This window comes from Gouania willdenowi, chromosome 1 (assembly GCF_900634775.1).
Source record: "Gouania willdenowi chromosome 1, fGouWil2.1, whole genome shotgun sequence".
NCBI lineage: Eukaryota > Metazoa > Chordata > Actinopteri > Blenniiformes > Gobiesocidae > Gouania > Gouania willdenowi.
In genome coordinates this window covers 19,562,133-19,586,817 of record NC_041044.1, presented here as the reverse complement: position 1 = coordinate 19,586,817, position 24,685 = coordinate 19,562,133, and the positions used below count along the sequence as shown (strand labels likewise).

General features: G+C 38.5%; 1 protein-coding gene across 2 annotated transcripts in view; it reads right to left on the bottom strand.

The window, feature by feature from the left end:
* Positions 1 to 24,685, bottom strand: part of nr3c2 (nuclear receptor subfamily 3, group C, member 2) — a 109,206-nt gene that overhangs the window by 42,732 nt on the left and 41,789 nt on the right. For both annotated transcript variants that reach the window (XM_028448332.1, XM_028448403.1), the window contains exon 3: positions 13,269 to 13,396. In XM_028448332.1, coding sequence (XP_028304133.1) covers positions 13,269 to 13,396 — 128 coding nt within the window. The remainder of the gene's footprint in view (positions 1 to 13,268; positions 13,397 to 24,685) is intronic.

Below are 24,685 nucleotides of genomic sequence, written 5' to 3'. Positions count from 1 at the left end.
AATCCTTCATTCATTAGGAAAATGACATATCCACTTTCTAAACTTCAGATCTGTTGTGACAACGCACGGTTGAAGAATATACTGTATACTTGCTTTAAAGCTGCAGTGCTGCATCAATAACATCACTGCATCCTTTTGAAAACTCTTTGGTGTTTAACACAAATTACTCGTTTCCTGTAGAAAATGAGATGACAGGAGTAAACGAAAGCACTTGGAAAGATATTGTTTAATTATCTACTCGAAACCCATTTCATCAGTTCTGTGATGATCATTCATTCCTATTTATGCACCGTAAAATTACACAGGAAGAAAACTAACTAACACAAAAAGAAAAAAAAAACAGGCCAGAAACAGAGCTCTCAGAGATGTAATTGTTGTCGCTGCTGGGCCAATAGTAAGCAAATTGCTGCCTTGCAATAGCGCCGCTGCTACTCCAGTCATCTGGACAACACAGAGTGAGAGAACAGCTGTGTTGGATGAGGCTCTGCACCATTAAGTTTTTCTGTTTGGGCTGTTACAAATATAGACTGCAATATTTTAATATTAGGGTAAAATCGGGTTTTGTATTTATTATTGACTCTTTCCGTTTGCATAATTTTTCTACGTGTGTAGGACAAATTTTAGCTTAACTTTTGTGTTTATCAGCCGTAATATAACATTTAGAACTACGTGACGGGGGAAATCAACAGTGTATTGTCATTTTAATGATACAGCTGAATTATAAAATCAAAGGTCATTATTACTTTTTAATGAAACCATGAAATCAATGATATTTCTACAATTACATTTTTCAATCATCCATGTTCAATTACTTCATTATCATTACGGTGATCAGGATTTTTTTTTTCAATTACAAATTACAATTAAAATTATTATTTTTCCCCTGAAAGTCAGATACAATTATGTTCTCAATTACTAAAGTGCAATTAGCCTGAAATGAATAACCCTGTGAAACATATCCTTCCTCTTGTGCTAGCTTTCTGTTAGCATCTCTTAGGACAATGGGTCAGTTTACCTTGTTGGGCTCCCTTGTCCATTAAAATATTAGTATTTATATTGTTAGTATGAGCGTCTGAGCCTGAAATTAAAGTTAAAATGATCGTCAAGAGAGCTGACAGGTGGTGGGAAAACTTGATATGAAACACATTTCAATAATTGTAAACTACGTGTAAGATATAGAACTGAAACATTGATCAAATGTTTTGCATTGAATTCAATTGTAAATGACAGTCTTTAAAGAATTTTCATGTCAATTACAATTAAAAAGTCAGTTATCTGAACTCAATTACAATTCAATTATGATTACAGCAACATGTTTTTTCAAAATAAAGATATGTGCATGATAAAGATAACAAATCAGAAAGAAACGATAGAGCTATTTGCCACTTGGAGATGCAGCCAAAACTTTCACTTTACAAAAGTCAAAATAAATGATTTATTTATAATAATAATGCGTTGGATTTTATATCGCGCCTCCAAGCGCTTTACATTGGCCATGTTTACATGGGAGCTTTAATTCCTTTTTAAAGCAGAATAAAAGTTAATTCCTCTTTAAACTGACATTGTAAACACTTAATTCCTAATGCTAATTTAATTCCAAATTTAATTTAAATCTGGTTAGGTGGCCGGTTTAACTAATTCCAAATTAAAAAACAGTTGTCGTGGCCACTGATGTGCATGCAGTCTTATGTTTGGCCGTATGGGTGTGTTCCGGGATCTGCTTGCCGTTTCCGCGTGCTTACGTGGAAAGCCGGAGGCCGGATGCGCACTTCTCCCTGACCTTCCACGAGCCCTAGCTAAAAGGCTAAAGCAAGGAGAGCGGTTAGCAGAAGCCCCCTGGAACAGAGCACAGCAGATGGTAATGACAACGAAATTACAGCCTGTTGGTTGGATGTTGGTTTGTCATCTACATTGTCTTAGCAAAATACTTCTTAGTAATATGAGTCAAACAGAAAAGTAAGCTGTCCAGATTTGATTTTTGCAGCGACAAAGGGTTTCAAATTGGTTTGTCTCCAGCTGTTATTCAAGCCACACACACACACACACACACACACACACACACACACACACACACACACACACAGACAACACATATTATCCACCGAAAGGAGGTTTTAATTCCCACAGGCTGTACTGGAAAACACAGGATTGGATGGCAGAGCTGCCACTCAAAACAAAGCCCAGGCAAGCCCGTGTCCTCAGACGACCTCTCACAGGGGCGGCAACAAAAAGAAGGTTTTAAGATTTCCAGCAGCACAGTGCAAACCTCGGCCTGGACGCGACGTAAAACAAGACGGCGTTTTACCAAGGTTCACTTGTTCATAAGAGACCAACAAAAAACCCAAAGAGCAGACATGCGGAGCCAATGATGACATGTGAATAATATGCCGGCGCTGAACTCTTGAAATGTGCTCCACATGGAGTCACTTATTGAGTGCAGCTGTCTTGTATCAACAAACTTGTCTCGAGTGGTGCGGCTGCAGGGAAGGAGCACACATGAAGGCAAGCAGCTATTTCCACAGATCATTAGCCATGACACGTATTTATAACGTGTGATTCAATAGAAACCAAAGAATGAATACTTGAATACTGAAGGGTCGACTGCTTCTCTTTTCCTGCCCAACACTCCACTCTTCAATAAACAGCATTTACTATATCTTGCCATTATTATGCACATCATTAAGCTCCAATCTATTATAAGTACAGCACGTGTCAAACTCAAGGCCAGGGGGCAAAATCCGGCCCTTTAAAACAGTGTTTCTCAAATGGGGGTACGTGTTCCCCTAGTGGTACGCGATAGCACTAGAGGGGGTAGTTGAAAGAGAGAGAAAGTGGAAAATGTACAAATAAAGTGTCAGTCTCGGTCCCACCCCAGGCGTGAGATGACCGGAAATGATAACAACTACAGAAACAAATCTATTCAGGAGACTCTAAATCAGTGTTTTTCAACCTTGGGGTCAGGACCCCATGTGCGTTTGCCTGGTGTTTAAAAATAGATTTTTGATGATTATTCTTTTTTTTCTTCTTTTTTTTATTAGAACAACACAATCTTAAACTGTATTTCTATACTTTCACTTTGTGAATCTAGTTCAACTAAAATGCAGTAAAAAATAAATAAATATCTGAGCTCTAATGTGATCAAAAACTAATTCTAGAAAAAAATATCTTTAGGGTCACCAGAAATTCCTGATATCAAAATGGGGTCACAGTCCAAAAGAGGTTGGGCACCACTGCATTAAATAATGTTTCTTTCCACTGATTTACAAAATATGAATGTGTGTTATCACTCGATCATTCCATCATTATGATCGATATTTGTTTTTATTAGTTTACTAAGCAAAATGTTGGACAAATGTTGGATTCAGGAATAAGAGAGAAGGGGAGCTTGAGCCAAAAAAGGTTTAAGAACCACAGCTTTAAAACATCCAGATCGGCTCGCGGGGGAAAAAAGTGACTGAGGATATATGAATCATTGTGTAAATGACCAAATAATTGAGTTGTGGATATTTCAGTCGGGTTGCAAAGGGGTGTAAATAATTTCCATGGGAACTTGAGCTCAGGAATTTTGGCAACATTCAAAAAATCGAAACTTACAGGGGGTTTATTTATTGAAATTGAGCAGAAATTGGGAGTAATTTTAAATCACTGTAATAAAATACACACTTTTTAAAAACTATTCAAGTGGAGTTGGCAGTTTTCCCATTTTTGTATAACATGAAGCCATTTTTACTGTCAAATTGTTGAAAGAAACCTAATCTTTCCAAAATACTGCTCAATCCTCAAATTATTTCACCAATTTTTTTCCAAATTAAATAAATATATTCACTGCCTGTCACCCTATTGCTAGGATATTGCCGGTGCCTTACACTCTACATACTTTTATATCATTTATACATAAAAATGCCAAGTATCACTCATGTTAGAATTGTTTGTATTGTAAAAAAAAAAAAAATTGTTTTTGACCCCTGAACTAAAATGAGTTCAACACCCCTGGTTTACAGCATCTCCATACAGCCTGTAGTAATAATAGAAAAGTCTTACACTGTCTAAGATGAACTGTATGGATGGAGGAAAAGGAAAGCATGGGGCTCTTTCCTTTTATATGTGTGTATATGTGAATGCATGGAGAATAAATGTAGGGTGTTTTGACAAACTTACAGTCAGAGAGTACTCAGCATCGAATTCAATATTTATTCATATTTCACAGGCCCACGGATATACACTTTACAGAGTACAGTTGGCAGTGCCTTCTGGTAGATATAACAAAATTAAGTGGAGCGGAAATTTCTCCTCTCGTGGAGGACTGTAAGCGAACAGATTTGGATAGCGAAGGGCCCATGTGGCCAAAAACGATATACCAAACAGATGGATCCAATATAAACCTACAACAAAGACTTCAAAGGAGAAAGTCCACTGATGGGTGTGTGTAAAAAGTGTATTAGAAGGCTACTTAATGCTGTCAATGGTAAATGGGAAACAGAACCTCAACAACTGCTCATTTGATGGTGTTAAAGAATGCTAACTAGCGCTGTAGTAAAGAGTGATGGGTCTGAAAATACAAACGACCAAAAGGGAAGGTTAAGGCTAAAGAAGAAAGGAATGGGCTAAATGCAAAACTAAAGATACTTTTTCCTCTTTTTTTTGCACACTAGCACAAGAACTGACCTTATTATGTCCCTGATATACAATATACAGGAATAACCTGCTGAGAGAAACAACTCTAAAAAAAAATCTCCACTACTCAGAAACATTGTTTGGGCCACACTGCCAAAGCTGCCTGGAACTTACTGTTAGGGCTGTTCAATTAATCGAAATTTGATTACGATTTTGATTATTACACCCAACGATCACAAAAATAACATAATCGAGAAAAAACGACGAGCGCAAAGACACATCACGTGCAAAAAGTGCTTTGTTTTGTGCAAAAGTGCTTGATTTTAGTGTTTGAATAATTTTATTTATGTTTAAAGAATATATTTAATGTTTTTTTTGTCCAAAAAATAAATAACTTTTTGGTTGACAAAGAATTGTTTGAATAATCATGATTTCAATTATGACTATAACCGAGCAGCCCTACTTACTGTTATCCTGCATGTTCTTCTTCTTCTGAGGAAATCATACTTCTTATGTGTGAACAATCACCAATTTTTTGCACACACATCCAGTCTGATCTCAGATTGCCTCAGCTGCAAAAACAGGCCAATGGGCTGTATGCACAATGAGACGTGACATATTTCCGGTTGAAAATAAGACCTATTAGGTATTTCCTGTTACCGCTTTCGGACAGTCAAAACAGTGGAGAAGTGAGCCGTCACACTTGAAAACGTGTTTTTCACAGTTTCGTTTCATTGTGCCTGTTTGTGTGGTTGTGTTTCTACACAATGACATCCAAAAGGAGGAAGTTTACCTTCCAAACGAGAGGAGATAGCACATAAAGATACCACTGTTGCGTTCCTAGGTGTACAGCTTCAGCTAGATGTAATTCTGCTTTGAGTTTTTTTTACGTTCCCACAAAAAAAGTGGATCATCAACATCCGGAGAGATAAACCCTAACCTTAACACTGACATGAAGGAGCGATCACATGCACTAGGGCGCCGGAGGAGCTGTCCCCGTTCTTTTTAAATGGAATAATTACTCCCTTCCTGCCCCTCGTCCTGGTGTTTGGGAGGGAAGAAAGTGACTAGATTTTCCCTCTGAGGACCCCGAGGAGGAAATGATGTACCATGTCCTGACCACGACTACTGCTCCTGTGCTGAGCCGGGTGCATTGGACTTAGCCCTCAGTGTTACAGAGGAGGTCCGGGCGGAGAACGCTGCGCTCCGGTGACAGATGGAGGAGATGGCCATCAGCAACAAGTTTGGCTTGGAACGGTTTACTACTGCAGATGAGTACATTAGGTTTTATACAAGGTAAGAGATGCTATCAAAACATAGCTGTAGCTACTGTAACAAAGCAGCATTAGCGCTTAGCTAAACACAAAACAAGAGGAGCAACTCTGAATAAACGGGAAAAACTGTTTGTCAATGAAAGGCCAGTGGCTTATGCAAATGTCCGCTGCTATTTACTGCTGTTGTTGAGTTGCGTCAGATTAATATGAAAACTATAGTCATTTGTAATAAAACAGTAGGGCTAGGAACCGGAAGTTCTTTCACAAACTTCGCTCAAAGGCGGAAGTGAAGCGTGCATATAGCCCATCGTCTTAAAGGTGGCACTGCAGCAACAAGCCTCTAAACTTCAGAATTCTTCAAATTCACCACAAATTATGTGCTACGGATTTACAACTTTCGCCAAAATGTAGCCCCAATAACTAAGAAACTTTTGTGCATTTAAACTTATTGTCAAACCCAAATTATGAAGTCCATCATTCAAGTCCAACCACACAAAACTTATTAAACCTATATTTTCCCATAGTTTTTGCTGAACTGACACAATCAACTTGCTACAGCCCAACTCTCGATTGTCCTGACCTACACATACGATTGACACAGATTTTTGATTTATCAAAAACTATACCCACAGTGCATCATGTTTGACTGTAAACTAAACAGTATTGTAAACATATATTTGCAAATTCTTGATAAATACATTTCATTTAAAAAAAATTACAAATAATTGGAGTCATGGTAGATGGTGTTTGGAAAATATCAATTTTGTGTTTTTTTTTTTTCATAGCATTTTGAATTTACTTCTCATACAAACATTTGGAGTCAATGCAAAAATGTTGTTTTTAAACATCAGTTTTTCACTTATGGAGCCAATAGACATCACTTATAAACAATGTTTCATTCAAAATGTTTCCTATTATTCTAACAAATACACAACCTGATGTGGAAATCCACTGGTCTCTTTGTCAGCAGAGTTTCAAATTGCAACAACAGATCATCAGTTGGGTCAAACTAACCTGTCTCACTAGAAACTGAATCTCAATAGTTGGTATTGAATTTGAAAGTAACAACTTGAAGTTGAATTTACTGTTTTGAAACAGAATTAGTAACTTTAAATTGTATTTTTTTTTTGTTGAAAAATAATTATCCTGGTACATTCCAAAAATTCAATATATTTCTACTTCTCAAATTCACTACATGGAGACACAGTTCCGGTCCGCGAGGTTGAGCAATCAATCACTGATTCATGGAACTCCTGTTTACGTCTACAAAAACTAAAAACAAAAAAGGGTACATTAAAGGAAAATAAAAATATTGCAAATCCCCCATATGAGTTGGGCATGCAAAAATATATACATAGGCACATCAGGACGAGATCCGGGTTAAATATACTGTATTTTTAACCATTTGTGGTTGGTGAGTTTGTAAACGAAAACTGATGAATCTGGGGCGATGAGACATTTCAGTTAAAGTGTCGTTGTGAGCTTTGGCTGAGAAAAAAAACAAGATATATGCATATAAACATATCTACATACAAAAATATACATACGTACACTGTTGAACATAAACACACGCTTCAAATTAAAAAAATAAAAACATAATTTCCTTATATTGATATATAATAAAGGCCCCCATTATAGATATCTATTATCACACCGTCAATGCGCTGTAAAGGAGTTTTTGTAGATGTAAATAAGAGATCCATGAATCAGTGATTGATTGCTCAACCTCGCGAATCAGAAGTGTGTCTCCGTCTAGTGAAATTGAATTTGAGAAGCAGAAATATATTGAATTTTTGAAAGGTAATAAGATGATTTTTTTTTTCTTTTTCAACAGGAAAAAATACAATTTCAAGTTACTAATCCAGTTTCAAAACAGTAAATTCAATTGCAAGTTGTTACTTTCAAATTCAATACCAACTATTCAAATGTAGTTTCTAGCGGCACAAATCTCAGCCAATAGGTGTGTGACTGTCTGAGTGAGCTGCTTTGAAGTTGTTTTAGTTACTAAAAGCGCTAAACACATGCTTTAAAAAAAACACTCAAAACTGTTCAACAGATTTTATAAAACCAGCACACAGCATATGCTGAATTCATTGGTTTATGATTTAGCATTTAGCAGGGTAACTTTAATGAATCCCAATCTTTTTTGATTAGGTAATCACCAAAGCAATTTTGATTCCAGACCAATTAATTGTGCAGCACCCTCAGTCATTGCCCTTGTGCTAATGCCCATTTCTGCAGTGCTTTTTTTTTACATCACACACCAATTTAGAGTCTTTAACTTTGAGAGAAGAGAAGAGGCAAAGGAGGAGGAGTAAAACGTCTCCTCACGTCCTAGCTTACACCTCTCCTGCGCTCGCTGCTGACACATCACTTTCCAGCCCTCGCCGTGTTACTCGCTCGCTCTGTCGTCTCCTCCTCTCTTTATCTCTCTGTCTGTCTGACTTTTTCTTTGTCCTTCCTCCCCTCCTCCCTCCCTGTATCCGTTTCGTTGCCCTCTATCTCTCTTCACTTTGCAAAATCCTTCTGCGACTATTTCATCCTTCGCTTGGCTCCACCTTGCCTCTCTGCTTCCACCTCAGCAGCTGCTGCCGAGGGGTCACACGAGGTAACGGCTTACACGTTGCATGCAACCCCCTGATGACATCATGCCGCTGCGAGTTCTGCTGTTATACAGTAGCATTAACAGTTGCAGTAACTTGGAAACTTCTAAACCAAGAGAAAATAGCTTAACATGCTGAAAAGTGAGACACTATTCAAATATTTGTCAATATCTTTATACAAAGTAAGCGAATTAGTCAAAGGTTTTATTGGCGATAGAACTGGCATGAACTTCAGCCAAAAAAAAAAAAACGTTGGAGCCTAATCCGAGATCAGGTGTGTAAATATCTTTTTAAGGCGTGACTTGGAATGGATTCCAACTCCTCTAATGGAGAGAAAAACACCTAAAACACCCCATGGCTGACACAAGGTCTTGTTCACTCTATGTTTTTTTTTTTTTCTCTTTTTGCTGGCACAAGGTCCCCAAGAGTGTATTTTGTATTCAAAGAATCTTCTAAATGAATAGCGCCAAAGCCTGGGGCAACAGGCACAACATGAAAAGCTCATTATGACTACAACGTCAGAATTTCCCCAAACCGAATATAACATAAAGCGTTGCTGCTCGAGAGGGAATATTTTTCCCACGTTATAAAAATTGATGATTATTTAGTCAGCTGTTTACCATCAAATACATGGATTCTTCTCTGACATTTAAAGAAGTACTTATTACATTAAAACAGCACCGTAGGTCTGTTGTGTATAAACAGATTCAAAATCGACCTGTTTCACCTGCAGTTACTATATATTGCCTTCTATCTAAAATGTAATATATGTATATATTAAAAAAAAAAAAAAAAAAAAAAAAACAAATTTAGGTAACTGAATTTGGAAATTTTAGCTTTTGGATAGAATGTCCATGTGGAAAAGCACAAACAACCCTGAAAAGATGGAATTGTCTTACTCCTTATTTGAAGAAAAAAAAGAGCATTTTGTATCTCTTAATAAACATTATTTACCTAATTCTGAAATTGCCACATTTATTCTTTAATATTCTTATTTGTGTAGGATATTAATAACTTTATTGCAAGACTGGTGCAACCATTAAAACCAAACATCTTCAACACAAGCACTGATCAACCTCTTTAAATGTACCCCACACCTAGCTTTAAATGCACCAGAGACCAAAAGTGACAAAAGAGCAATATCAATTGTGGTGCTTTCACACTAGAGGTACTTGCACACTTTTGGCAGATTTAGTGTTAGTGTTGAACTGTCCTTGAATTGACACTGAACTTGATGCCTGTGAGTGTGTGCGCTAATAACCGTGCTGCTAAAGATCGTTTCCTCCTATAGTTCGTTTTCTTTGAGCATTTTGTAGAGTTAATACAAAAGCTACTAAAAGAGCACACAAGTAAACTTGGGTCAAAACTAAAAACATCCAGAACCTTAGGCAGCTTTCAGAGCACCAAGGTTCTAGTTTGCGGAACCAAAGAAGCCAGATAAAGTTCCATACTCAAGTCCACTAGGTGGCAGTAATCCACCCACAGATGAGTGTAAATCACCAATTTTTGCTATCAGTAGAAGAAGACGTGTTGTGGAAGTAAACTTCACAGCCAATTTTTTTTAATTAACATACAGTTGGTTACTGGTAGAACTTTTAAATTATCGACTCACTCAGAGGCAAAGCTAATGTGCTCCCTGTAAAAATGGTCAATATTTCTATAATTGTAAACTGACTTGATTTATAGAGCTCTTTATAACCACCAAGGTCGTCCCAAAGCGCTTCATACTCTCTCATTCACACGCCAATGGGACAGAGCTGCCATGCGAAGCGCTAATCAACCATTGGGAACAACTAGGGGTTCAGTGTCTTGCCCAAGGACATTTCGACCCATAAACAGGTATAGACTGGGATCAAACCCCTAAACTCGGGATCAGAAGACGACCCCTCTACCACCTGAGCCTACTACATGCATCTTTTATCTACTGACTTCAGTAGTTAGTGCTTCTAAACCAACAATCTGTCTTTTAGACTTGATCCCAACACTACTGTTTAAAAAACGTTAACTTTCTTATTAACCGGTAATCTGCCAAAGGCCTTTAAAATGGCAGTAATTCAACTGCTTAAAGCACAAAGTTCGCCTTAGTAAAAGTCTTGGAGTCTTGGATAAAAGATTGACCTCAGTTCTGGTCTTTTTAGATACAGTTGATTAGAATGTATTGCTGCAAACTGGAACATATGGGATTAAAGCAACAGCACTAGGTTAGTTTAAATCTTATTTATCAGACAGAATCCACTTCGTTCAGGTTAAAAATCTCTCCTCAGTGCACGCCAGAGTCAAGGCAGCACTGCAGTGGAATTCACAATTGGAAAAAGAGCTAAATTAAATAAGGGAGTATTATTTCTTAACGTTTCCTGCTCAATAACTTCCCTGTTCCTGGTGTGTGAAAACACCTTTAGAGTTTAAACACAGGTAGGAGTTAGGACACACGCCTTTCATTGTTAGGTCAGTGCAGATTTTATTTCTAACCAATCAACACTCTGTACACAATCTTACAATCAATTTGTCATCACTTCTTAGGTGTTTCTACTTCCCAACAGGAAGTACAAAACTACATTTCTGTCAAAAACTTCACACAGTGTTAATTTGTTGACTTTTCATCCACCAATTACCTCACCATTTTTGAGGTATGACAAGAACAAAAAAAAAAATAACTGAAGTACTGTTTGTAGACAAATACAAGAAAAGATTAAAATGCCCACAACGATCAGAGCCAATATAAAATATACGTCAAAGTAGCAAATTAAAATAGATTTCTGTAAGGTAAGGCAATATAAGTTTAGTACACTACATTGTGTGACAACAGACCATAAACTTGACTATATCCATGTTTTTCAACTGTGGAAACTGGAGATAATCCATGCATGTTCAATTTAAACATGCAAACTCACAAAGTGTGTGCCTATTTACCACATTGAAAAATAATACTAAATGAAAGTTACATTTGTTTTAATCATAATAATAATACAAACTGGGTTTGTTACTTTAACATAAGTATAGAGTATACATGTCGCTTTTCTATTTTAATGTTGTTAGGAAATTAAACAGGTTGAAAGAAGAAGAAGAAGAAGAAGAAGAAGAAGAAGAAGAAGAAGAAGAAGAAGAAGAAGAAGAAGAAGAAGAAGAAGAAGAAGAAGAAGAAGAAGAAGAAGAAGAAGAAGAAGAAGAAGAAGAAGAAGAAGAAAGAAAAAAATTGCGCACTTCTCATTTTTGAACTCCATCAAGGTATTGATACCCTGAAGCCACACACTAAATTTGGTTATCCTATCTTAAACGATTTCTAAGAAAAGCTGTCCCCTTTAACTCGGACGGACGCACGGACGAACACACGGAGCTCAAATCTATATCCTCCTTCACACTTTGTAGCGGGGGATAATAATACTAGAACTACAGGCAGTTATGAAAAGGGGCCATGCCTTATGTTGAAATAAGCCACAACCACTTTGACCAATGGCCTCAGGTCACACCCACCAAATTTGGTAAAAATTGGTCTTGCCATTTAAGAGATCTAAATTTCCCATATTTGTAGTGGCCAACATTATTAAAATTTGGCTCATACCCCCACAGTCACATGCCAACCAAGAATCTCAAATTAGGTGCAAGCATTTATTTTGACCGAGATATGCAACAGTTTGCGTTTTTATGGCTCGCTAGAAAACTGTACTCGTACATAATTTGTGCATATTTTGACTGAAAAAAATTCTTTACTCAACTTTAGATCAGGTCCAGCTGAAGACTCTACGTGCCAAGTTTCACGCAGATTGGACAAAACCCCAAGGAGGAGTTTGAAAAAGTAGGTTTTCCAGTTTTCGCCATTTTGAGCCAATGCAGTTATAGGCAGAAATGGGTGTGGCCCAGCCCAGGTGATTTAGTGCTATTCAGGGAATCTGTGGATATGAGGTTTTTGAATGTGCAACATACGGTGGGAGTTATAGGCCAATACGCACCTGCAGGTAAACTGAGGGGTTTGGACCAATCCTCCAAATTGCACCACCCTCCCTTGCACAGGGTATCAATACCTTGATGGAGCAATTGTCTGCACAAACGCGGTCCCCAGGCCCCTCGGGCTTGGCCCCCTAATAATGAAGATGATATTATAGCTGCCAATGCCACACTACGTCAAATGTACATAGATTGTTTGTAGGGTTTTTTTTTAGTGTTCTCTTCAAGTGCCTTTAGGATTTGTTTGGCATCTTAGGTGGGAGGGTGGTTGGCCAACGTTTAAAAACAGCATGAGAGCAGAATTCACTGTTTTTTTATTTAATATTATGTGTATAAGTTGTAACTACCCTATGGATTCACAATCATATTGTAAAAGTTCTATTAACCCAAGAAAGCAGTTCTTGTTTAATAAGATACCCAACATATCTGTATGTTGAAATTACCCTTACAAATCTAATTGGTCTTAGCCATGTAATTCTTGCCTAAATAACCCCAAGACCTCATGTTGACATAACATCTATCGATATAGTTAACGAAACAAAATTGTTCACCATTAAATCCACATGTTTGCTTTGAATAGAAATGCTTTGTACAATTTTATTTCCTTCATGCAGCAAGTGCTTTTTTCCAGCCTGTGGTCTTTTATTGTGTATGTGCGTAGTCATCCTGGCAAATGTATTTCTGTCTCTGGTATCTTCATAGCTGTAACCTGTCAGAACAGTGACGGTGGTATCTTATTTTGGCTTTGTGTTCTTAGGGTTGGTTTGGGTAATGTGAAGCAACACAGAACATTTTCAGCGAGAGAGGTTTCTGTAATTTAAAGACATTACCATACCTTCTACAGCTCTTTTGAAGAAGACTTTGCAGCTCCCACACGTCACCACACCATAGTGACAGCCAGAAGCCTCATCTCCACAAACCAGGCACACCTTGGCTGTTGAGGATGGTTGTCTCAGTGGTGAACTGAAAATACACACAAGGTGTTTTACTTAACAAATGTTTCATGTCTAACTTACTCTTTAACAGCATCATGGTGTCATGCACTTTGTGGAAAATCACTGACTGTAGCAACAGAACGCGGCTCACCATAAAACATGTCCGTCAATATTCAAGTTTATCACCACAAGGACATAGACAAAATATCAAAGACCATACCCTAATTAGGCAGATTTCACCACTCTGTGGTATGAAATGTTGAATTATCTTTGAATGTGAATCAGAATAAAACCACAACGCAACAAAAAATGATTGAAAAACAAACAAACATTGCTCTTACAAGGGTCTGATATATTAAGATTAATTTTTCTACCTACTGCGTATATAAAAAATCTTCCTTATCAGTAGGTGGCAGTGTATTGTAAAATTACACAGCCATGTGTTATTTAGTAAATTATTTGGAGTGACCCAGGGATTTTCTCAAAGCACAGTTGCACCATGGCTATAAACATGTTAGAAAACATTGGACTATTGTGTTGTTTTCTTACTTTGAACATGCTAGCCAATTGAAATAGATGACAGTCCCCATGATTATTATCAGTCAATATTTACTATCTTATTTGTTTGAGAGCAATAAACGTTGATACTTGTGAAAAAAGTGTGCTAAATTAAATTTTTACTGTAAAATCAGTTGGTCAGATACTGCACAGATGGCTTTTGTCATTGTGGCTATTTTTAGGTCTGCATTAGTGGGAATATAAGGCACTGGTCACTGGTCAGTCTGGAATGTGATCTAGTATACCCTGTTTAACTGCTTTGTGATAAAGATACAGACATTTTATAACAGACATCAGATTGATTTAAACTGTATTTTTAAAGTCTCGTCTTACAATAATAAATTCCTCAAAAATGCCATATGCATGATTCTAAGCTGTATTCACATTATTCACACATTACCAACTTTTACAATCATTTTACAATTCACTAACATTGCGACTCTTGTAGGTGTGCGTATAGATGTGGTATAGACCGCCCTATTTAAATGAACATTTTGCTCGTTTAGCGTGGAAAGGTGAGTTTACAGAAGCACAAAATGACATTTGAAGAAGTGAAATTGGAGGCCGATGGACTTCTCTGTCGGCTGCACAATCCTTTCATAATGTAGAAAACAATAATTCCCCCCCTAATTTAATGTGTCTGCTCTGTCAGGACTGTAACTTGTGCCCTTGTGCCATCGCTGCGTAAATTGCACATCTGACCAGCTGATTCTGGCCTGACATCAAAGAGACACAAGAGTTTGACGGTCAAAACATGGAGAGAAACACACAGGAGCTCACTGGAGCTACACACACCGGACTCCACATGGGTTGCCTCATGTTCAGCTGTTTCTCTCCCTCACACACACTTTACTCTGCATTTTCTCATTCATTGGCTGTTAATATTGCCTATTGTTTTATTTAAATTATTTTCTTATACTAGAAAGGTTAACTGGAGACTTCTTTTCATCTCTGCTGTGTTTTGTGTCAACATTCACTGCAGCTGATCTCTGTGTGTGTGTTTGCACCCGCCTGTGGGATGTAATATTTTCAGCAATTGCATTGCGCCCACTGCATTAATTTATTCGCATTTCCCCTCCCCTTATCAAATCCGCTTGCTTTAAATATTCATCAGAGAGAAACGCACTCAATGAATTATGGGCGCATTGTGACGCTCTCAACATGCGCAGTCCTGATTCCCTGGGGTTTGTACCCCTTATTAGCGCATGGAGTGATGTTTGCACACGTTTTAATACCCATAAAACTTTAGTGAATCCACCCCTGTATGTATACAGAATCAGAATCAACTTTGTTATTACACATGTTACAAAGCAACAAAGCAACATTTCATTTCAGTTTCATCCGGTCCAAGAAAACATCAAAAGACAATCACATATAACATGGGAGGACAGGAGTGGGTGAACTGTGGGTTGCCAAAAGGGCGGCACCCCGTATCTAGATGAAAAGTGAGAGAACAACAGGAGGAGAGGTGAGGGGAAAAGGTTATCAGGTTTTAAACTGAATTCCCTATTGAGGAGAATTGAATATTTTGGGTATTTCTTTGGAAAAGGGATGATGCACACTTTGATAGTACATTTGCATTTGTAAATACAAAAAGGACATGTAGATAAGTACAGCAACAGAACATTTTGTATCAAAACATTCAAAGGCCTCAGCTTCCCCTTCTTTTCTGTGCTAATTACCTCTCTTCCCTCTCAGTCAATAATATCCAAGGTGATTGTCTGGTTAACATTCTCCATACAACCTTCATCAAGCCAGCTGCCAGGCTCTCTCTCCCCTTCCTGTCTTCCCTCCCTCTCTCCTTTCTTTCTCTCTCACACATTTCACACATTTCCTCCAGGGGACTTGCTGGAAAGGGGTACAGCAACAGCACACTCAGATACAATCAGAGCCACTGATCTAATTCCCTCTTGTCCATCTACACACACATTCAATTTGTTAGGACGCCAGGAAGAGTCTCTGGTGAGGTGTTTGATTGTCTCACTTGATCTTTCAGGCAACAGGTCTCATGGTTTTAGCTAATGTGTGTTATTCAGCGTGGTGATGCATGAAATGACTGTCCATAGCTAGATGTGAAAGTGCGTTACAGAAAGACGAGATTGAAAGAAAATCCAAACTCAAAAAATTGTAAGAACGATCAGAGGGATCAATTTAAAAGGCTAGCCTCACACATAAAGTCTGGCCTGCCCGCTGGTTCACCAACAAGGTGACTTCCTCTCATCAAAGAAGTACTGTATACATAGGTCATTGTCGCTCTGTGCTTATGAAACCAAAGCAGAACAGTCAGGCTACAGTGACTGTTCACCAACACAGTAAATCAGAAAGGTGAAAGTAATGGATTACAAGTATTCACATTACTGTAATTGAGTAGCTTTTATAGGTACTTGTACTTTTTTCAGTATATTTCAAAATCAGTAATTTTACTTGTACTTAAGAGTAACTTAACCCCTGCTTTCTCCTGACCTGCCACTAGGAGGGAAATTCAAAAAATGCCTTGATTATGGGCGGGGCTCCTGGAGCAGTTAAGACACGCCCAGTTTATACTACAAAATCTCCACCAAACAATATATGCTATGTTAACTACCTATATTAGTCAATATACCTCTCTATTCACTCTTCTTTCAGTCCAACGTACTCGCCACAGATTGTAGAGCCAACAGGTCCTAGTTTTTATAAAAGGGGCGGGGCTAACAATGTTTGTTTGTGACACAAGATGGTTCCAAAACTTCACATGATCTTGTTCTCAGCCAAGAGCAAAAATCAATTGTAATAGCCAGGTTTTCAATCCATAGAGGGCAGTCACTCTGACATTTTGCAACAAAATATCCCAAATTTAAATACTTTGACTAAAATGTTGAGAGTTAGATCAGGATCAATCAACAGCACTACCAAAAATACGTTTGTATTTTTAGCAGAAAAAATGTGGTTTTAGTTATTCTTTAAGTACGTTTTAAAAAAGTCTCCTCCTGTGCGGCATGTTTTGAAGCTTTTCGCACGGCAAACGGCGTGCGTTTTGAGATTTCTAGCTTTTTACTTGCGTCCGGCGCCTCCAACACGGCCGACGCTGGAGTTGGGATTGTTGAACTTTTTGGGGCATATCGCGGCGCGTCGACCAAGTGCTGAAAGCGACTCTCGTCCAAGAGCAGCTCTGGTGAATCCAGAAACAGCGCCGAGGTAATAAAGCCAAGCCACTTTCTGGATAATGTAGAGCCGATAAACGGGAGTTGGGGCCGGTGTGTTCAGCAAGGAACTCCAAACTTTAATCTCCATTCACTCACACTTCTCTATAGCCCTCTGACATCACAGTGCACACACTGAGTCACACCAAAATACATCTGACCTGAAACACCGCCTTCTCAACACAATGTTCGTCACCACTTCACCGTCACTGGATGAATTATGAACGTAACTGATCGCCACAATATCATCCACTGTACGAACATCACCGGCAACAGAGAAGCCCCTCCCCTCAACGTGCTCAACACACTCTCTTTCCAAATAGTTTTTTTGTTTGTCCAGAGCGTGTTCGATGCTGGTGACAAATACTACACATACTGATTCAATGAGCACAAGCGTCCAACGTCCGAACGCATTTGGTGTGAACGCAGCATCAGACAAACATACTGCCGAGATCAAAGTTCTCATTCTTCCCCATTATTCACCTCCTTTCTACAGAAACTTCAGGGCAGCAATTTCATTGTTTTCAGGGTTATCTTCATCTTTTAGAAACAACACACAAAGCCAACAACTGATTTAGCTACTGTTGCTTTCCCAAACCGGTGCTGCTGAGTGTGAGCATGCAATGCCTCTTTATTCCCACCAACACTGAGACACTCTCCAGGAACTCTAGCTTCCCACTTGTAATAACTATTGGACAGACGTGCTATTAGAAGAACATCTAAGGAAAAATGTAAAAAAGTTAAAATGGTGAGAATTGCTCATTCAGCTGGTAAAAGGAAATGCCTTCATTTTCTTTTCAAGTGTTAAAGTGCACTGGGCAACAGAGGGCTTGGAGCAGCTGTGTTTCTATAGGCATACGAGACGAGTTTGATTGAGTAAATCTAACTGTACAATGCTTTGTATTTTACTGTTCTTTGTGTGATGCCAGGATCAGACTGAATAGTCAGCCTCAGCTGTCGAATTCCAAAAACCAATATTATGGGGAGATTTTAGGAATACAATGTAATATCGGTTGACATCGGTATCAGTTTTTGCACTGATATTGAAAAACTGATATGTGCTGTTTTTTAAGACGAATATGACACTTTTTCCATTATAAAGTTTAATAAATATTCTTATCTAGCACTGATTATGTTTATTTATGGAATACAACCAGTGGGGTGTTACATTAAATGTAGCCGTAACCTGTTATTTCCATTGAGAGATATAAATATATTACGCAACCTAAAATTAGGTGAGGGGAGGGGATCTTTGTCGGTATCGGTAAATTTGTTGTCGTACAATATCGGCACATCGGATATTGGCAAAAATTGAACAGCCCTACAATTTAGTCAACGACCTGTAAGCATATCATAGGGGATGTCGAACACTGAGCAGGAAAATTGGACAAGTCTTAATGTGAGCAGGAGACGGAGAGTGCCAATACATCAACTGATTTTCACTTATGTCATACAACACATGTGACATGCTTGAAAAAAATGAAAATTCCCAAATCCCATCCACAGGACAAATATATCTCAAACTACCACATGTTTTTGTGCAAGTGGTTTGGACAGCACTCTGGAAGCCTGCTGCAGGGGGAATGCACGTTTCATGGCAGTTTAGGATAATTCCGAGATACGAGGACAACAGGAAGAAGTAGAGTGGCTGCAAAAATTCTGGTTTCATTAGAAAACATCATTACGGTGAACAATTGGCCGTTCAATGGCTGCATGCCTGACAACATACAGCTATGAAAAGAACCATGCAACCCATAGGAACATTAGCATGACAGTGTTGGTAATCAAGCAGCTGAACCAAAGACAGAGCACTGCTGTAAACACTGAACAATGTCCCCATTATGTATGTAACATTGTCAGCCACACACATGCACTGTACTTTGTTTACACTGCCGCGGAGCACACTGCTACTGTAAAGATCCATTTGTGTGTACTGGGATAGTTCAGATTAAGTGCCACAGCCTCTCTGAACCTGGCCTCCTTTAGAGAGGAGCATCCTTGAGTCTCCACAGTGAAGTCTGACCTTCCATATTTATGTAAAACATGCTGAAAACCCTTCTTACACCAGTTGAAAAAGTGTTTATGTAACTCATACCTTGTCATGTTGGGAAAGGTAAAGGTAGGTTTGTTCAGAAACGGACCAAACGGCTTACATAACCATGAGCAGACAGTATAAACATTAGGCTGACTCCCACTCACTGCCTTTCAAAGGAAGAGAGGTCTTATGGGGAGAGTTAGTGAGCCACAAGGGATTTATTTTTCCTGGTGAAGGTGACCCTGGCATTTGGCAGAGTACCTGAGCATACAGAAATATGAGATTTCCTCCAGTGAGGGCTAGTGTTACACCTGTGTTAAGGTTACAATGTAATCTACTCAGACAGAATGATGCTTTCACTTTTCAATGTTGTGTGCTTTAATAAAATCAACCTTCAAATGACAAACTTAACACTAGCATGCCCAAGGTTTTCTTACTCCTGCTGCCCTGCCCAGAGGCCGCCAAATGACACTCATTTGCAACTCAGTGGGGCCACCTCTCTTATGTAAATAAAGCCTTTCGATCGGAATGTGCTGCTGGGCAGTGACAAACTTTGGGGGTTGGTGTAAATGATGGCCAGTGTTGAGAAACCAGTTTCTCCCAGGTAGATGTTTGTTAATCCAAATAACATTATATGGAATTATTGGATAAGAATGGCCAAATTAATATGAGCCATGTGTGTTGTGATCAATTAATAAACCACAATAAATAAAATTAGAAAAAGAAAAACAGTAATAAAGCAACCAAGCTCCTGTTTCCTACTCCTGTATTTTCACTATTTACCTTTATTGTTTTTGTGCTTATAAATCAAATGTATTGTTGCTATTTATGGTAAAGCAAGATTTCCGAGTGTGAAAAGGACTGTTTGAGTTTTCACTTTAAAAAGGTAAATTCACGAGGTCCACCATTCACTAACCAGGTCCATGAATTATTTTATTAAGCTATTAATTTACAAATTTGAAGAAAGTGCACAAGATGCACAAATAATCAATGCTTCAACAGGGAAAAACAAAAACCCAGGCAGGCACATCACCATAGATGAGCAACTTTTTCCAACTAAGACTCGCTGCTGTTTCTTGCAATACATTGCAACGAAGCCGGACAAGTTTGGTATCAAGTTCTGGGTGGCATGTGACCTTAAATCCAAGTATGTGTGCAAAATCATCCCATATCTTGGCAAAGACCCCAGTCGTCCACCTGGGGAGAGATTGTCTGAAAATGTGGTGATGAAGCTTATGGAACCGTTTATGGACGAAGGAAGAACTGTTACAACCGACAATTTTTTCACTTCATTGTCACTAGCACGTCGACTGCACAGCCGGAAGACCACCCTCCTTGGCACAGTCAATAAGATTCGCCGGGAGCTTCCAGATTCAGCTAAAAAGAATTTGGCCCGTGAGGAATTCAGCACACAAGTGTTTTCAACCTCTGGTGCCACACTGACTGTTTATGTGCCCAAACGAAAGAAGACTGTCTGCCTCCTCAGTAGCGTGCACAGCGTGGTGGAGACTGAGGCTACTCGGAAAAAAAAGCCGAACACAGTCACCGACTACAACAGCATGAAATGTGGTGTGGACGTCATGGACCAGATGGTTCGAAAGTACACTGTGCGTTCAGGAACACGGCGTTGGCCAGTCGCTGTGTTTTACAACATGATTGACATTGCAGCGCTGAACGCACATGTGCTTTATCAGGCATGCACTGGGGTCAAGGAGAGAAGGGTGGACTTCTTGCTGGAGCTTGCAAATGAGTTTGCCCGGTCTCATATGGCAGCCAAGGAGGTGAATGAGCAAAACCTTCAGCAACAACCACCCACACCTGATGTGGGAAAAAGGGCATTGTGCCAGGTGAAGTGTTGCTGCAGGAAAAACCGTGCCACCAAGCGTTGTATGTATTGTGACAAGTTTGCACGTGGCAAATGCATAAAGGAGGTGTGGCAGTGCCAGAATTGTTCACAAAATCTCTATTAAATAAATTTCACCAAGAATGCAAACAAACTGTTGCCGTCTCACTATTACTACTTACTACTTTCTGTTGCAAAAGTTGAAATATAAGTTGCAACCTCTATGTAGCTGCTGTATGGGAAACACAAAGGAGATTACAAAAGGTCTTTGTGTCCTGAAACCAACCTAGCCACCCCCCCACCCTAGTTGAGGGGGGAGTAGTGGCCTCAGTAACATAACAATGGTCACAAGCTGAGTTGTTCACACCCGCCAAATGACACCAGCTTGGACTTTAAAGGTATAGGTGTCAAATGACACCACTCTGGTCATGCTAGTGTTAAACCCATAAAAATCCCAACGTGCGTCACAACGACAAAAATGATATAAAATTATAGCTCATGCACAGCAATGGTCGGGGCCAGGCAATTTTAGGCAAAAGCTATTAGTGTGTAAAGGCATTGCATTGAGTCCATGTGTTTGCTTAAGAGCAGAATGTAAAATACTGTAAAAAAAAAAAAAAAAAAAAAAGCATTTTTGAGATAAAATTCTGATAATTTCCAAACATCATCTACAATGACTCCAAATTTTGTCTTTTTTATTGAACATTGAAAATGTATTTAGCAAGAATATGCAGTTTTAAAATATGGTTTATAGTCAAACATGTTGATATATTTTTGAGGAAAAAAAAAAAAAAAAAAATTTGACTGTTTTTAAACAGAGTGATGAACATCATCATTTGCAATAGGTTTAAGAGTACACAACTTTTTTTGGTATTGGAGTTAGATTTTGGTGAATTTTCTAAATTTGAAGAAGAAAGAAAGAAAGAAAGAAAGAAAGAAAGAAAGAAAGAAAGAAAGAAGGAAAGAAAGAAAGAAAGTTGTTGTCAAATTGTTAATGTCTCTTGAGGTTTGAACCACATACGTGGGCTAACGGAAACCTCTGATCTACTTATGTCAGAGCTCAAACATCACAATAGAATAAATCCACATATGCTCACTTTGACTAATGATGTATTCTAAGTCAGTATGCATTGTTATTACATCCATCCATCCTTTGAAGAAAGCTTGACCTATTCAAGGTCCTTGAGTGAAGCCTATCTTTGCCTATTCAGTTTGTCAGTTGGTTGCAGGCTTGTGGTTATACCACCATCAAATATAATGTATTTCAGCAGACAGAGGACAGTTGCTGTCTCACAAAGTCTGTCATCCCCGGCTGTGATTGCATTCCTTGTTTTAAATTCCAAGCTGTCATGTTGTCTCTACTCCAAAGCTTCTGCCAACACACTTCAAGTGACCTTCCTCATAACTGCAATTCCCAATTATCTTTCTTCAATAAATCACAGTTATAGACTGTAAACCAAAAAAAAAATGAGGCAAGTCTCACACATAGACGGTTGAAAACACGCAGGCCTACGCGCAAGTTCAATTTTGGTTTACAAAGAAGAAAGTGGGGAGGATTGGGGTAATTATTCTCACACAGTAGGATACACCACTCGGTTTACAATTTCATTCCCATTGAGCACATCTAAAACCTTGCTGCACTAAAGATAAAACCATCAGGAGAACTGATTTTTATTGGACTATAAATCCAAATGCACTGATTTGTCCAACAATGGCTTCACAGTGGATGCAGTAAGTTTAGCAACATGTACTGTAATCAGAGCTGTTGGTTGTTTTAGAGTCACATAAATCACTTTGTCACCGACAATGAATCACAATAAACACCTGATATATTTTGACTTAAGTGGCACAACAGGTATGAGTCTCTAAAAGATTTGACAGGGTGTTACTATAAAGTAGAGAGTATTAATATGTCTAGAATCTACAGTGAGTTATGCCTGTCAAACACAGTCATACAATGCCAGTGCATGCCTAAGAGCTTTGTTCATGCTTTCTCAGTTACACACTTTTAATACGGTCAACCATGGGTTAATACATTTCTAACTGTACTGAAAAGTCTGCTCCGTCTGCATAAAGCAACAGGGGAATAAAAAGCACATCGTTCCTTATACAGTTTATGAGGGCAACACTCCCACACATTAAATGCTTTAAGTATCTACAGATTTACGAGTATCACATAAATTATGAACTGGAACAAAAATTCCCAATACAGTGAGAAACTTAGTTTAAATGGGCCATTTCTGTGTTTTCTGGAGTAATGGATCTGAAAAATGTAATCCAAACACTGAGCCTGGTTATCTTATTGATCTTATTCCTGATAATGGGTTACATTTAAATAGATAAGCTGTAAGAAAATAAGTTTGGGTATTTAAAACAGACAGCTCAACTCTATTTTGCTGTACAGAAACAGATATTGTAACACTATAATAAACAAATAAGAGCATAAATACAAAACAAAGAACTGCAGATGTAAATAATATTAAACAGGAAGTTGAGCACAATCTCTTCCGCCCTAGCGCCTTCAGGAATATGCAGGAAAAGTTCATCTGCATTAACATTAAAGTTGTATTGCCAGATGAAATCATGAAAAACAGCAACCCTTCATAAAAAACACATTATAATACTAAACGTCTGTTAGAGTTTTGTCTTTCTGTCGCCTCAGCTTTGGCTTTGTTATACCTCAAGTCCTGCTTTAATTGACTGTGACGAAAGTGCATCATCCAACTCAAAGAACTCCAGTTCCTCATCTCTTCGGTTTCTGTTTTTAGCATCAACTTTCCCCTACTCTGTAAAAATGGAAAAGCCATGAAACAGCCAAAGACACTCTTTGAGATGCTACAGGTTTAGTTTTTCAGATGTGGGAAAACCGGGAGAGAATTCACACAAAACAATAGTAAATACCAGCAGAATGACGTAACTCACATCTTCCTTTGAACATAAACCTGTGATAACAGCAATAATAAGCACTGGGTTTGGATTAGATTTACCATAATACACTAATATTTTCACTACCTTTGTGAAACCTGACTCGGGATTAGGTTGAACGTAAATCATCACGTCAAAGAAAACCTGAAGTGGGCTGCTTCAAAGCGGCGCAGTTAGAACTAGTTTTATCACAGAATGAAATCCTTCTTTTATTTCAGTAGCATGAATGAACTCTCGACCCGACCTCTCTTGGTGTTCACGTTTCAGCTCCGCTTACTGCTTACACAGCTTTCTTCTAACAAGGGCATTTATTATTTGGCCTTCTACAAATGCAATCTGTGGTCATATTTGGGTTCCTTTGCCAAATCAGGAAATGACCTCTAAACTCAGCTTAGACGCCCTGGGACAAGAGAGAAGAACAAATCCCTAGACAGGTGGATTATCTTTAAGGGATCATCCCTGACCTGAGCCACCTCTATCGCACTCTCTCCTTACCTGTGTTCTTCGCTTTCTAGCAACAGTTGAGTCTTGTTTACACTGATCTTCTTATGTGCAACAAAGGCTGCCAGACAATAGGATTAAGGTATAGAATACAACTACAAACTATCAAATTTTAAGCTAAAGGTTGAATATTAAATGTAAATCCTTAATACACACATGCACTGAGCTTGAGACTCTAGAGATGAAACGTGCCAAGAAATATTTTATTCAAAGATGACCTTCTACTTCCCCCCTGTAATTCAAAAAGGGCCTCATTCTAAATGTAGGTTAATGTAC